General features: G+C 50.6%; 1 protein-coding gene across 1 annotated transcript; it reads right to left on the reverse strand.

The window, feature by feature from the left end:
* Positions 1 to 89: 89 nt before the first annotated feature.
* On the reverse strand, positions 90 to 8,692 carry Krt84 (keratin 84). The gene is made up of 9 exons (XM_046435578.2): positions 8,088 to 8,692; positions 6,694 to 6,902; positions 6,055 to 6,115; positions 5,149 to 5,244; positions 4,094 to 4,258; positions 3,820 to 3,945; positions 3,119 to 3,339; positions 2,467 to 2,498; positions 90 to 1,191 (listed from the first exon to the last, which is right to left on the reverse strand). The coding sequence occupies exons 1-9, from the start codon at positions 8,637 to 8,639 to the stop codon at positions 842 to 844; spliced, it is 1,812 nt and encodes a 603-aa protein (XP_046291534.1). The 5' UTR covers positions 8,640 to 8,692; the 3' UTR covers positions 90 to 841.
* Positions 8,693 to 12,868: the final 4,176 nt, after the last annotated feature.

Below are 12,868 nucleotides of genomic sequence, written 5' to 3' on the forward strand. Positions count from 1 at the left end.
TGGCAAGTCCTTAGGAGGATGGACTGGGGGCCTCTAGGAGACAGTCTCCCCATCCCCAGTGTAGTCCAGAAGGAGAGGCCAGAGTCCTGTTAGAGTGAGCTTGGCAAGTTTATTGAAAACCCAGAAACATAAAGAGCAGAACAAACAGGTGGCACCCCCACCCCCACGTCTCTCTGGAGCTCGTAGACATAACCCTGCTGTGGCCAGGGCTGGGCCTCACACCACCAAAGGACAGGGGCAATGGAGTGCTACAGAGACCACCTCTCCAGCCGCAGCCACCACCTCACCAATACCCCAGGAAGAGGAACACTAGGACATAAGCCACTGGAAGAACCACTGTGGGTGCCGTAGGGGTCCCTGAGCCACCAAAAACTGTGGGTATTTCTGGGCCAGGAAGAGAAGGAGAGAAGTGTCCCCGGGCAGGGAAGGCAAGAAGCAGGAAGCAAGAGTTGGGGACACCTGCACTGTGCAGTCCACACTGTGCTCCAGCTCTACCAAAGCCGCAGGTGGCCCTGGAGCCCAAACACCTGCTTTTGGCTTGAACAGTCCTTTTCTCCCCAGGTACACTGCGTCTGGAATTGGGCTCTACCTGCATTTCCCTGGGAAATGGACCGTGAGGAGTGATCCCAAGGAAGGAAATTGGGAATCAGAGAGAAGCCAGTGGGGCTGAGGCTGTGGGCAGGATATCTATACTGTGGCAAGATCCTTTAGGGGATGTCTGACAAGGCACAGCTGCTGTTGGTGACTGGGCAGGAGGGGTGGCTGGAGACTTCTCAGGGGCACAAGCAGGGGACGTTGAGTTGGTTCTCCTCTGGACAGAAGCTGGGGCCTGGGGGTTGGCTTAGTACTTGGTCCTGCCAGAGGTGGTGGTGGACGAGAAGCGGACTCTGGAGCTGCGGGTACTGCGGCCACCACTGCAGCTGCTGAAGCTACCCTCAGTGGGCAGCGGGCACGGGACGCTGGGGGCGCAGGCCTCACCCACAAGCACTGAGCCCCCCTTGGTGCCCGCGCTCAGCAGGTCCCCGTGGCTGCCCCATGCCCCACCCAGGCTGGAGCTGCAGGAAGTCAGGACCCCTCCTGTGGTGCGGATGCTGCTGCCGCCAGAGAAGGTGACTCCGCTGCGGGACAGGGTGGAGCCAGCGACCAGGTGCTCAGGCCCACACACCACGCCACCCCGGGTGCTGCTCACAGCTGCGGAGAAGAAACCATCAGAGGGGCTGACTCCAGGAGTCAGGGTCCTCTTTTCCTTCTCTTGTCTTGGATGCCCAAAGACTGTGACTGCACTAAAACCCAACAGCCAGGTCAAGGTGGGAGAATTCTGGAAATTCCTCTGGATGTTTGCATCTGTCCATCTGCTGACTATCATATGAGGCCCAAGTTGGTGGGAGTGAGGGTGGGGGCGGAGTGGGCGGGGTGGGCTGGATGACCCAGGCACTGGAGCCTCTAGGAAGCTGTGACCTTCTCTCTGCCGTTATACTGGGTCCCTGGTGCATCCCCACGTTTTCCACTTACTCTCCCATAAGAAACCCTGTCAACATGGGTCCCTTGTCAGCTCTGGACACATTTCCATGTCCCAGGACTTGAACCCTAACCTCTGCATAGACCAGCCCCAGCCTGTCACTACACACTCTTTCTGCCCCCTTCTCTCACCAGGGTCTTTGCTCCATGTGATCTCCCCTGGAGCTTAACCTCCTGCTGAAGGGCCATTGCCTGCTGCTCCTTCCCCTGCCTCCAGGGGCACTCTCCTCCTGGAAGGGGTAGCTCTGACCATCTGACCCATCCAGATTAGCACTCAGTCCTACCACGCATCTGTGTACATTTGTGTTTTCGAGTCAGAAATCTGGACCTGGATTCTGCCTAGTTTTGTGACTTCCAGCAAATCACATCTAGTATGCCAAGGCCTGCTCCTCCTCCCAGGGGTCCTTCCAGGACTAGGGTGGCAGTAACTAGGACTCACCTTTGCAAGAAGATTGAAATTCTAGAGAGCAGGGGCTGGCCTGGAGCTACCCCATAGTGCTCTGCTCAGTGTCCTGCGTACTTTGGGCACAACTAGTACTATTTGACAGGAGGGGGAACTTCCACTCAGTTTGTCCCATCCTTGCCATCAGGGAATGACAGACCTCCCTGGCACAGGCCTTTCCATTCCTTCTTTCTCTGAGATGGTTCCCTTGAAGGACAAGGTCATTCAAAGCAAAAGGACTGAGTCTCTTCTGGAACTTTCTCCTACTTTGATGACTCTGCACACCCTTGTCAATGCTTTGCTCTGGGGAAGGCAGACTCCAAGAGATCTTGGACCTCAGCTGAGGACATGTCCCAGTCCAAGGGGCAGGTGGCCCCTGCTTCCCTAACTGTCTTGGTCATAACCAAGGAGCTTCTTGGGAGGGCCCTGTACCCTGCATGAGCCTGAGTTTAAAAGAAATTTGAAGGAGAGAGAAATGTGAAGAGGAAAAGGCATAAACTACTTACATATGTTAACTGGGCCAACGCCTTCACAGATGCTGGAGAGAAAGGAACAATTTAGTTCACAGGCAGGGGACACTTGGCTCTCAGTCTCAGCTGTACATGCGACTGGGGAGCTTTGAAAAAACCATATGTTCCTAGAGCCTACCCCCAAATTATTTTTTTTTGTCACCGAGGATTGAACCCAGGGGTGCTTAACCACTGAGCCACATCCCCAGCCTTTTAAATATTTTATTTAGAGACAAGGTCTTGCTGAGTTTCTTAGGTCCTCGCTATGTTGCTAAGATCTTCTTGCCTCATCCTCCTACCTCAGCCTCTTGAGCCACTGGGATTACAGGCATGTGTCACCATTCCTGGCTTACCCCCAAACTACTGAATTAAAATATTTAAGGAAATGTATTGTTATTATTTTTAACAAACCAGCCAAGCAAGCAAAACTCATGAGACACTGTGCAGGTTTACAGACTTCACATTCGAGAGCACAGATCTAGAGCTACCTTCTAATCTCTGGACAAGGACAACCAACTAATGTTTGTGGGAAATGTATTGCCATCTCTGGGAGCAGCTTAGTTTAGCAATTTTTCCCCTGGCTCCTCCCCTTACTTGCTTAACCTTCCCAGATGCCTGTGTCTGACCTCCTCCCTCCCAGAGCGCTCACCGGACTTCCTCGCCCTCTAGCAGCCTCCTGTAGGTGGCGATCTCGATGTCCAGGCCCAGCTTGGCATTCATGAGCTCCTGGTACTCCCGCAGCTGCCGTGCCATGTCCTGCTTGGCCTGCTGCAGGGCGCCCTCCAGGTCCGCCAGCTTGCATTTGGCGTCATTGAGGGCCGCCTCGCCCTGCTGCTCTGCCTCTGCCACTGCTTCCTCCAGCTTGACTCGCTGCAGGGAGGGCAGTTTGCAGTTGGGCTTTGGCAGGGGCCCAGGGGGGTTAGAAACACTGCCCATGGCTGATAGGGATGTAGCTGGGGCCAAGCCAGGGATGGAGCCTCTGGTGGCTGTTTTCCTAGGGATGGTGATCCTGTAGTTTGCTGTCACCAGAGGGTAGAGCTTGACTTTCCCTCCCTTTCCATCCACATTGACTTCACCCTTCCTGATTTTTGCTGCCCATGGGGTCCAGAGAATCCACCTGTTCTTTTGACCTCCCCTCCCTCTCTGGGTCCGCCTCGGGTCATTCCTCCTACGTGGGAGATTCTCCCTTCTTCCCTATTTCCTCCTCCAGGAAGTCTTTCCTGCCCAAAGCCTCTATTCCTCTGTTTCTGGGTCTTGGCATGACCCTGACTTCATCGGACTTGGGGCTCCCTAAAGCTAGGGGCCCTACCTCTCCCGCTCTGTGGCTTTCTCTCGTTTTTTTTTGCCCACCTGAGCCTTGGCATGCTCGATCTCTGCCTTCAACCTGTGGATCAGCCGGGTCAGTTCATTGATCTCATCCCGTGTGTGGCGTAGGTTGTCACAGTGTTGGCCAGCTGTCACTCGCATCTCCTCATACTGGGATCAGAAGGCAGTGTTTTGAAGTTTCAAAGGTCAGGTAAAGACCACAGCCCCCACTAATTTGGGAACTTCAGAACTTCCCTGGCTCTACTCCATTGAAAGGAGCACTCTCCCCCCAGGGCTAGCCACACCTCTTTTTGCCCACCTTGGTCTGGTACCAGGCCTCAGCATCAGCACGGCTGCGCCTGGCCACCTCCTCATACTGAGCCTTGACTTCGGCGATGATCCCGTCAAGGTTCAGGTCCCTGCTGTTGTCCATCTTCACGATGACTGATGTCTCTGAGATGTGCGACTGCAGCAACTGGATTTCCTGTGTTGGAGGAACAGCAAGGCAGAAGGGCTCAGAGTCTCATCTGTGGCTCAGACCCTGCCATAGAGTCCCTAGGATGTGACTGGGATCAGGGGCAGAAAAACATTGCTATTTGGTTTAGGACACATCAAGATCCTCTACACTGAGGGTAAGGGAAAAGACGTGTCCGAGAACCATTTCAGTGTCACACTAGAACCTTTGCTATCTGCTGGGAGATAGCCCTTCAACCCTCTCCCTTGCTTAGTAAATAGTAAAACTGCAGTGTCTGTGGACTTGGTGGGGAGAGTGGGAGCCATGCTAGGGATTCAACTTTTCTTTGGCTCATCCAGAAAGTGGCTTTGCTGGTCACATTCCATTGAGAGCTGCCAATATTTTAAACCATGGCCTCCCAAGTCTCAGAACTAGGAGGCTGGAGCTGGCTGGCAAGGCGAGGGCTCCTGGGAGTGTTCACTCAGGGTATCTTTGCTCAGAGCTGAAAACTCAGCTCTGCCTGGGTCTGCTCCAGACAAAACGGAACACATATGAAGCAAAAGATAACGAGTTAGTTTGGCTACTGGATCAGAAACACGTTTTCTTACATCTCCTGGCAAATCAGTTTTCCAGAGTCATCTGGCCAGTAGAAAGGAAGTGACATTCCTAGACCCCTGTCCTTAGCTTGGCTTATGGAGATTTGGATCACACATGCAAGGTGGCCATTCATAGGCCTGAGCCAGGCTGCTGAGAAGCCTGCTCCCCTGACCTGCTCCACTTGCAGATCCATGACACAGCACATAGACTTGGGTGGTAGGATGTAGGATGCCAACGTTTGAAAATATGCCAGCCTAGGCTAAGCCACCGGGAAGTCCAGGTCAAGCACTGATCCCCTTGGATGCCTTAGAGACGAGCCTCACCTCCATGTACAGGGTTTTAAGGAAGTCAATTTCCTGAGTTAGGGCATCCACGTTGGCTTCTAGATCAGATTTATTCAAGAAAGCTGTGTCCACATCCTGCATAGAAGAGAGAAGGATAAGATACTTATTACCTGTATGCTGCTTACCCTTCCCAACTTGGCAGGATCTGCGAATGGGTGGAAGATCTGGTCAGTTTCCACAGGACCAATTCCTACAGGCTTTTGGGATGGGTGGAATGTCACTGAGTGGAAGTGACTATGGCTCTTCTGAGAACTCCTCCAGAGGCTGCTGGAAATTCTCCAGTGCTCATTTGAAAGCAAGGATTATCTAGCTAATTCACAATACTTAAAAGGTCATCTTTTCATACCTCTGATTCAAGTGACCCAATGAAGTAATCTGATGCCAAATCAGAATTTCCAAGGGAACCTGATGTGATCTTTGGGATTCTGCTGTCTTTGTGTACTCACAAAGCACTGATCTCCTCAGATGCCTGAGAGATGAGCCTCACCTCCATGTACAGGGTTTTAAGGAAGTCAGTTTCCTGAGTCAGGGTTTCCATGTTGGCTGAGTTAGGGTATCCATGTCTATATCTGAAGATAGATGCCAGCCATTCCTGGCAAGGCATAACTTGCAGAGGAAAGTAGGTGGGTGTGGTACTACGAGGTGTATTCTGGGATTGTAAGTCATACCCACCACCTCAGATATCCCATCCACTGAGATGTGTAGAGCTGGAGAAGAACTCACAGCCCCCAACCCCATGTTAGACATGGAGACACTGGAGCTCACATTCCCTTCCATTTTCAAACATAGTCCCTGATTCCATGGGACTCCCTGGGATGTTTCTGGGGGTTCTTGAGAATATTTGCCCTTCTGGAGGAGAAATTTGGGTTTGTTGCTCTTCTTTACCTTCTTCAGAGTCACAAACTCATTCTCAGCATTGGCTCGGAATCCCACCTCCTCCTCATACCTGGGTAATAAAGATGAAGGGGTTAGTTCTCACTGCAAACTGAGAACCAGTTACTCCTAAGCCCTCAGCAAGCCTCCTGAGGAACTCTCTGCTCCATTGGGTAACTTGGCTCCCTGTTCCATCTTTAAGACCTATGAGTTGGTGGTCTTAGTTCTTCCAAATCCATTTTACCTTTTCAACTTGGATTTGGGGGTCTGGAGATCTGGACCATTGCTATACTCCTCTATTAGAAATGACTTAGGGTCATTGCACTTGACCATTGACAGAGTAGGATCTAACTCAATGCTGAATGTGGGCATTGTTTTCAGAATCAAGGGAATCCTTTTCCTGGGAATCTCACTTATTCCCACTGGCAGTATTAGGGACAAACCATGCCCAATTCCAAGACTTCTTTATCCTCAGGACTCGTGGAGGCACTCTTCCTCCCCTTCACATATTACTATCCTAAATCCTGTCCCCAAGCTGTATATTGTAGCCAACCAATTCCCACCCTCCCAGTTGCTGTCATATGAGCTGGGCTGCTGCTTTGGGAGCAGCCTGTGCCTGTCATCAGTGTGTGCAATCCAGGTTCCACTCACTTCTTCTTGAAGCCCTCGAGGACATCCTGCAAGTGGTTCCTCTCAGCCTGCAGCTGGGCCTGGTCATTGACCAGTGTCTCCAGCTGCCTCCGCAAGTTGGTGATGTAGTTCTCAAAGAGAGGTTCTAGGTTGCTCCTGGCACATTTCTGCTCTTGGAGGAAGCTCCACTTGGTTTCTAAGAGCTTGTTCTGTTGCTCTAGGAACCGTACCTAGATCCACAGGGACAAAGAAATGAAGTGTTTGATAGAGTCCCCACACGTTGGCCAGTTCTCTAGATGGCTGGCAATGAATCTCCATCACATATGGACAGTGTTGTCTCTTTTGTTGACTTTCATTTCTCTTCCAATGCAGGTCACACTGGAAGGGCATATCCGTGACCCTCTACTCACGTTCAGTCAGTCTTGACTACAAATAGACATGTTTCAGTACAATACCCTCTTTCTCCCCCTAAGAAAGATGTAAGACAGTTCATGGGGAAGGTGGAAAGACTGATTCTGCTTAAGCTGGGGTTTTTCTATAGCTGAAAACAGATGCCAGCCATTCCTGGCAGACCATACCTTGCAGAGGAAAGTACATTTGGGGTGGGCGTGGTACCAGGAGGTATATTCTGGGATCATAAGCCATACCCACCACCTCAGATATCCCATCCACTGAGATGTGTAGAGCTGGAGAAGAACTCACAGCCCCCACCCCCATGTTAGACATGGAGAAACTGGAGCTCACAGAGTTTCCATTTTCAAACATAGCCCTAGCTTCCTTCTCCATGGACATGGCCTTGGGAGGTCAAGTCTTTTGGAAGTTCATGTCACTGTTCCTCTGCATCAGTGACTACCAGTGTTGGGACCTAGATTTCCCTCAATCTAGGCAACTTGGCTAAACATTCACAGGAGGATGTATTTTTTTTTCTTTTTACATGAAAATTACTCAATTCACTGTCCAATTTCCTAATCCTGCACAGATGGGGCCACCCAGCTTCAGAAACTGAATATCTTATTAAGGAAACCACAATTTCAAAGGATTAAATCTTTTGAACTTACAACACTCTACATCTGACTGAAGTCCTGGTACTTCCAGCCTGTTGAGGAGACATTTCTAAGTGACCAGATAGTAGGTCTCATTTTTTCCCAGATGCCCTCAGCTTTGGTTAGCCGCCCCTCCTTCCTCCAGAAGACATGACCAGGCCTTGGCCTGTGTTACCATGTAGCAGTTTCTCTGGCTTGTCCTCGTTCCTTGATAGAACCTCCCAGAGGTCATACCTCAATGCTTTGGTAGACACCCAAAGGATCTGGGTCAAAGGTGCTGCCCCAGAGCTGGACTAGTTCTTTTTAAGAGACAGAACTCCCAAGACTTTAGCCTCCCTATCCCAGACCCAGAGATTCAGCCATTATAACTACCTTGTCAATGAAGGAGGCGAACTTGTTGTTGAGGGTCTTGATTTGCTCCTTCTCATCCTTCTTCACCCTCTGGGCATTGGGGTCAATCTCCAGGTTGAGGGGTGTCAGCAGGCTTTGGTTAACAGTCACCGCTGTGATAGATGGGGCTGCTGGTCCTCCAATTCCTCCAACTCTGTAGCCAAAGCCAGGGCTGCTGAAACCATGGCCAAAGCCACTGCCGCCTCCAAAGCCCAGACCAACACCACTGCAGGCCCTAAATCCCAGACTGACACCACTCCTGTCACCAAAGCCGAAGGCCATCCTACTGCCAGGACCAAAGCCAACTCCACAACGGGTGGGATGAGGGCCTACAGCTGCCATCCGGGGTGCATGGGATCCAAAGTTGATGACACTCCGACTACCAAAGGCACCAAGGCCCCGGAGACCAGGCCCACTCTTGCAGGAGACAGAGCTGGCCTGAAAGTGGCTCAGGGTCTGGGGGGTCACGGCTGAGCAAGAGCTGAAGTTGCCCATCCTGCATCCAGAGCTGACTCTGTAGGAGCGACAAGACATGGTGGCTTCCTGGGTGAGAGCCAAGGATGATTGCAGAGTGGGGAGAGCTGGAGTGGGGAGTCCCTTTGAGGCTAGTGGATCCCTCTCACCCCTTTTATGTATGTGGGGATCTGAGGATGGGCCCCATAAAAACAAAAAAGGCATTTATGAGCTTGGGTAGTTAGCAGAAACTCTTCATGCCTATAACCTCCTTAACAATGAGCTAACTCGGACACACCTATTCTCATCAGGATGAGGACTGAAACATCAGACCCATAAACATTAAAAACACATAAACACATAAACATTATGGTCCTATTTTTCCTCATAAGTCCACCACAATTGCCATTATGGGGACATTAATTTGCTTTGGTCATAAATTCAGAGGTTTTTCCACTGCCAGTGTGGCTAACCACCAGAAGGTTAGGATGCTAACAGTCACGGCCAGAGGCTCATGAGGGGTGCATCTGTGCAGACATGTCACCCTAAAAAGGCGAGTGGGTGTACAGAGGAGAGAGACAGGGTCTGTGCAGCTCCACATAAGAAGCGATTGCAAGAGAATATGTTTTTTTTTACATCCCTGCGGATAGATGGAATAATCAAAAGACCTTTTGCAGTGTTTTATCTCTTCTCCATGGTCAGGTTTGGGTGTTTACGTAAGAGTTAAATCCATAGTAAAGTTTGTTTGGGCCAGTGTAGACATAGTTCTGATTTGAGACGCTCAGAGGAGATTCATTCATTTAAGAATTGATTGTCCACCCTGTGCCAGGCTATGTGGGTCTGTGTGTAAAGTTAACCACAAGGTTTGGAGTTCTTCCAATAACAGACCATAGATCTGATTTATAATCCTGCCTATGCAGGTTCCTTATTATTAGTGAATCTTTGGTTAGGGTACAGATACACACAGCAATAAGCATCTGGATAGAAAATGAAAAGTTCAAAGCAGCTGGATATTGTTCTTGTCCACAACGTTGGACATTGAAGCTGATTTACCTTTTCTGTTCTCTTATGTGACATGGTTCCTCCTTGTGGTCCTGTGCCTGGGAGAACTTGTGTTTGGAAGCTTGAGCTTCTTTGAGAAGCTTGGGATTCTAACTAAGAAGGGAATACGTGCTCTGGACAGGAAGTATACAGCTCAGGTGTGCACTATTTTCTGTAGATTCAGGTATCAGCTGTGTGTCTAAGAGGAAGGAAAAGCTGGAAAATAAATAACAAGTCGAGCTCCCAGTGGCCTCTGTGTTGCTGGGTTCAGTGCTGTTTTGGGTCTTCTTTTCCCTCAACTCAGCCATATTTAACATACTTGGTTCATCCTTGATGCACGTTCTTGTGTCCATTTCCAAGCATCACATTCTCCCAACTTCTTTTTAGTCTTCTTAGCCAGTTCTCCCTAACTTCTACACATCACAGCATCCCTGGGCTCAGTCCTGTGCCTTTTCTCATCTTTGCATACACCTTGGTGACATCAGTCAGACTCATGACTTTAAAGACTGTGCATCAGCTACTCCCCAGGCAGGGCTCTCCCCCAGACCTCCCCACACATGTGTTTTAATTGATAGCTCCATTTGGATATTAGACAGGAAACTCAAACCTAGTGTCCCAAGATGTTCCCCTAATCATTCCTATTAAATACTTTCTACTTGCCATCCTCAGTATCCCTGAAGCAGCTCAGACCAAAAATCTTGGAGTGGTCCTTGTTCCCTCTGTTTTTGCCATATCCCTCGTTCCATCCATTGGCATGTATATCTGGACTCTGACTATTTCTTGCCACTCCACTGCTGCCATGTGGGTCTAAGACCATCACTCCTCACTGGCTCCATCCATTCACCCTCCAGCTAGACTCCCTGCTTCCTGGACTGCACCTTCAGACTTCTCGCAACATTATGGTCAGTGGGATCCTTCGAAAGCCTGTTCGGCTACATCATTTCTGTGCTCAGAGCCAATGCCAAGGAAGATTCTCCAGCATGCCTCCCATTCCTGCTCACCCTGCTCCCACCACCGTGGCCTCTGGCTTGTCCATCAAACAAGCAGAAACACTCCTGCCTTAGACATTTACCGACTTGCTGGTTTCACTGCAAGGACATTTCCTCTTAAAAGCTCCTCAGCCATGTCCCTCAACTCTTCCAGGTCTTTGATCATGTTCCCTTCTGACCTCCATCCAGGCTCCCTGCTCCCTTTTCCTTAGCACTTCTCACCATCTGAGGTCATCTCTTGCACAGAATTGCAGTCTATCATCTGTCCACCCTGGCTGGAGCATAAGCTTTAAGTAGTGACAACGTTGTGGATTTTGTTCTCCTGGGTGACCCCAGTGCTTGGTAGAGTGAGGGCACATGGCAGGTATACTACCTAGTTCTGTTGAATGAATAAATACACCACAAAAGTTAAAAGCAGGAAGAGAAAGGAACGAGGGGAGCAGGGAGGATAAAGAAGAGGAATTGGGACATTAGGTTTTTGCAGATATTTTAGAAAGAGAAGTCTCCAGGCTTCACAGTGAGCAGGAATGACCCTGGAGATGCTGGTAGTGCAGAAACTCAAGAGCTCACAGGAGAACTAGTCCAGTTTCTCCAGATCCTGCTTCTAGGGCTTGAATCTGTCTGGTTGAAGGAAAAGACACCTCACTCCTCTAAGGATAGGCAAAAGTTTCCAGGATATTGAGAAGGGAACCAGAGGAACCCCACTGGAGGAGAAAGAGGGAGGGGAGCAGGAGGATGTCATCGAGGGCACCAGTGAGGACAGAGAACTTGATATAGACTTTGGAATCAGATGGACCCGGGTTCACTCCAGTTTTGCCACCTGTCAGCAGTGTGATCTGGGAGAGGGATGCACTGAGGGGAGGATGGTGACAGCATCCTGCTTCAGGTGGGTACAGGCCGTAAAGGGTGCTTGATTGTAGACAACTTGAAAACAGTAATGCAACCAGCTAAAATCTGTCTGTTTTTCATTATCAACATGCCCTGGCTGTTCTAAATAATGCTGGTAGACAAAGATCACCCTGACTCCATGGCATATCAGTGACCTTGGCCAGGCGGGTGGGGTGTTTAACCTCTCTGAGCCTCAGTTTCCTCATGCGTATATGGAGTTAGACCTTCTTCACATCGTTCCAAGGATTCAACGTGGACACATCTGGGATGTGCGTTGTCAAGGCCTGGGGACCCTTCCCGAACTCCATTGCTTTCCCTCCTCCTTTTCCTCCTTCCTGTCCTCTCTACCCTTTTCTCTCTCTTTAGCCCAAACCTCCCTCCATTTCTGGGCAGTCCTCCCTATTCCTGTCCTGCAACCCACACCCCTCCTGTGGCTCATTATCCCATTAGGCATTCCTGGGCTGTCCCAAGTTTCAGCTTCCTTGATCCCTGAGCAGAACGGGTGGGGTGGGGGTGACTGGGACCAGCCAAGCCTAACCCTGTCACCATCAGCACTTTATAGTTCTGAGGTATCATTTCACCAGATGATGCATAACACAACACTCAGACATTTTCAAGGGGGTGGCAGGTAGAGAGTGGGGAGGAGTTGTCCTGGCAACTCTGGGCTCGAGGTTTTGCTGCCATGACAGTTTCTTTTTGCTGTCGTCAGTCCACCTGAATGTAATCCTGGAGATCTGGCTGCGCCCAGCCGCGGCTCCTCAGCTGTGTCACTGGCCGACTGCTGGGTCATCATGATGCTATCTGTGGAGTAGGGAGGCGGGCCGAGTGGCAGGGGAGGGGACCCCCTCCTGGTTGGCTGAGCAGGGTCTGGGAACCCTGGGCATGTGGTGTGGCAGGGTGTGTGTGGGTTGGGTGGGGGGGGGGATGAAAGGGGGCAGTCCAGGCGCTGAGTAGCCTTTGCTAAGTGCCGCCTTCTGAGTGCTTCTGTTTTGCCTGGGGAAGAGTTTGTGCTGGAGCGAGACACTGGCCAAGGAGGAGGTCCTTTCTCACGCTGAGACCTGCCCCTGCTGGGAAAGCACGTTGGGAGTCCCCACAGAAGGAGCCGGAATGGGAGGGGAGGCTGAGTCCACTCTTGCCCATACCTCCACTTCTGCCCACTCAGACTAATGACCACTTGCTTGAAACCCAAACATCTCCCCAGGGGAGATAAAATGCATCCTCTTATTGGGCACCCTCTTCCTGCAGGAAGGATGAGGTTTCAGGTTTAAGCCAAATTCCTCCCATTACTCACGCAGTGCCATCTGGCCAGAGTGAAAATGTTCCTGCTAGGTGCGGTTTGCTTCAATAACCCTTCACTGAGTGCTCATGTGTGCCCAACACTGTAACTAGGTG

This window comes from Marmota monax, unplaced genomic scaffold, assembly GCF_021218885.2.
Source record: "Marmota monax isolate L192 unplaced genomic scaffold, Marmota_monax_Labrador192_F-V1.1 WCK01_AAM20220418_F8-fsc00012, whole genome shotgun sequence".
NCBI classification, from domain to species: Eukaryota; Metazoa; Chordata; class Mammalia; order Rodentia; family Sciuridae; genus Marmota; species Marmota monax.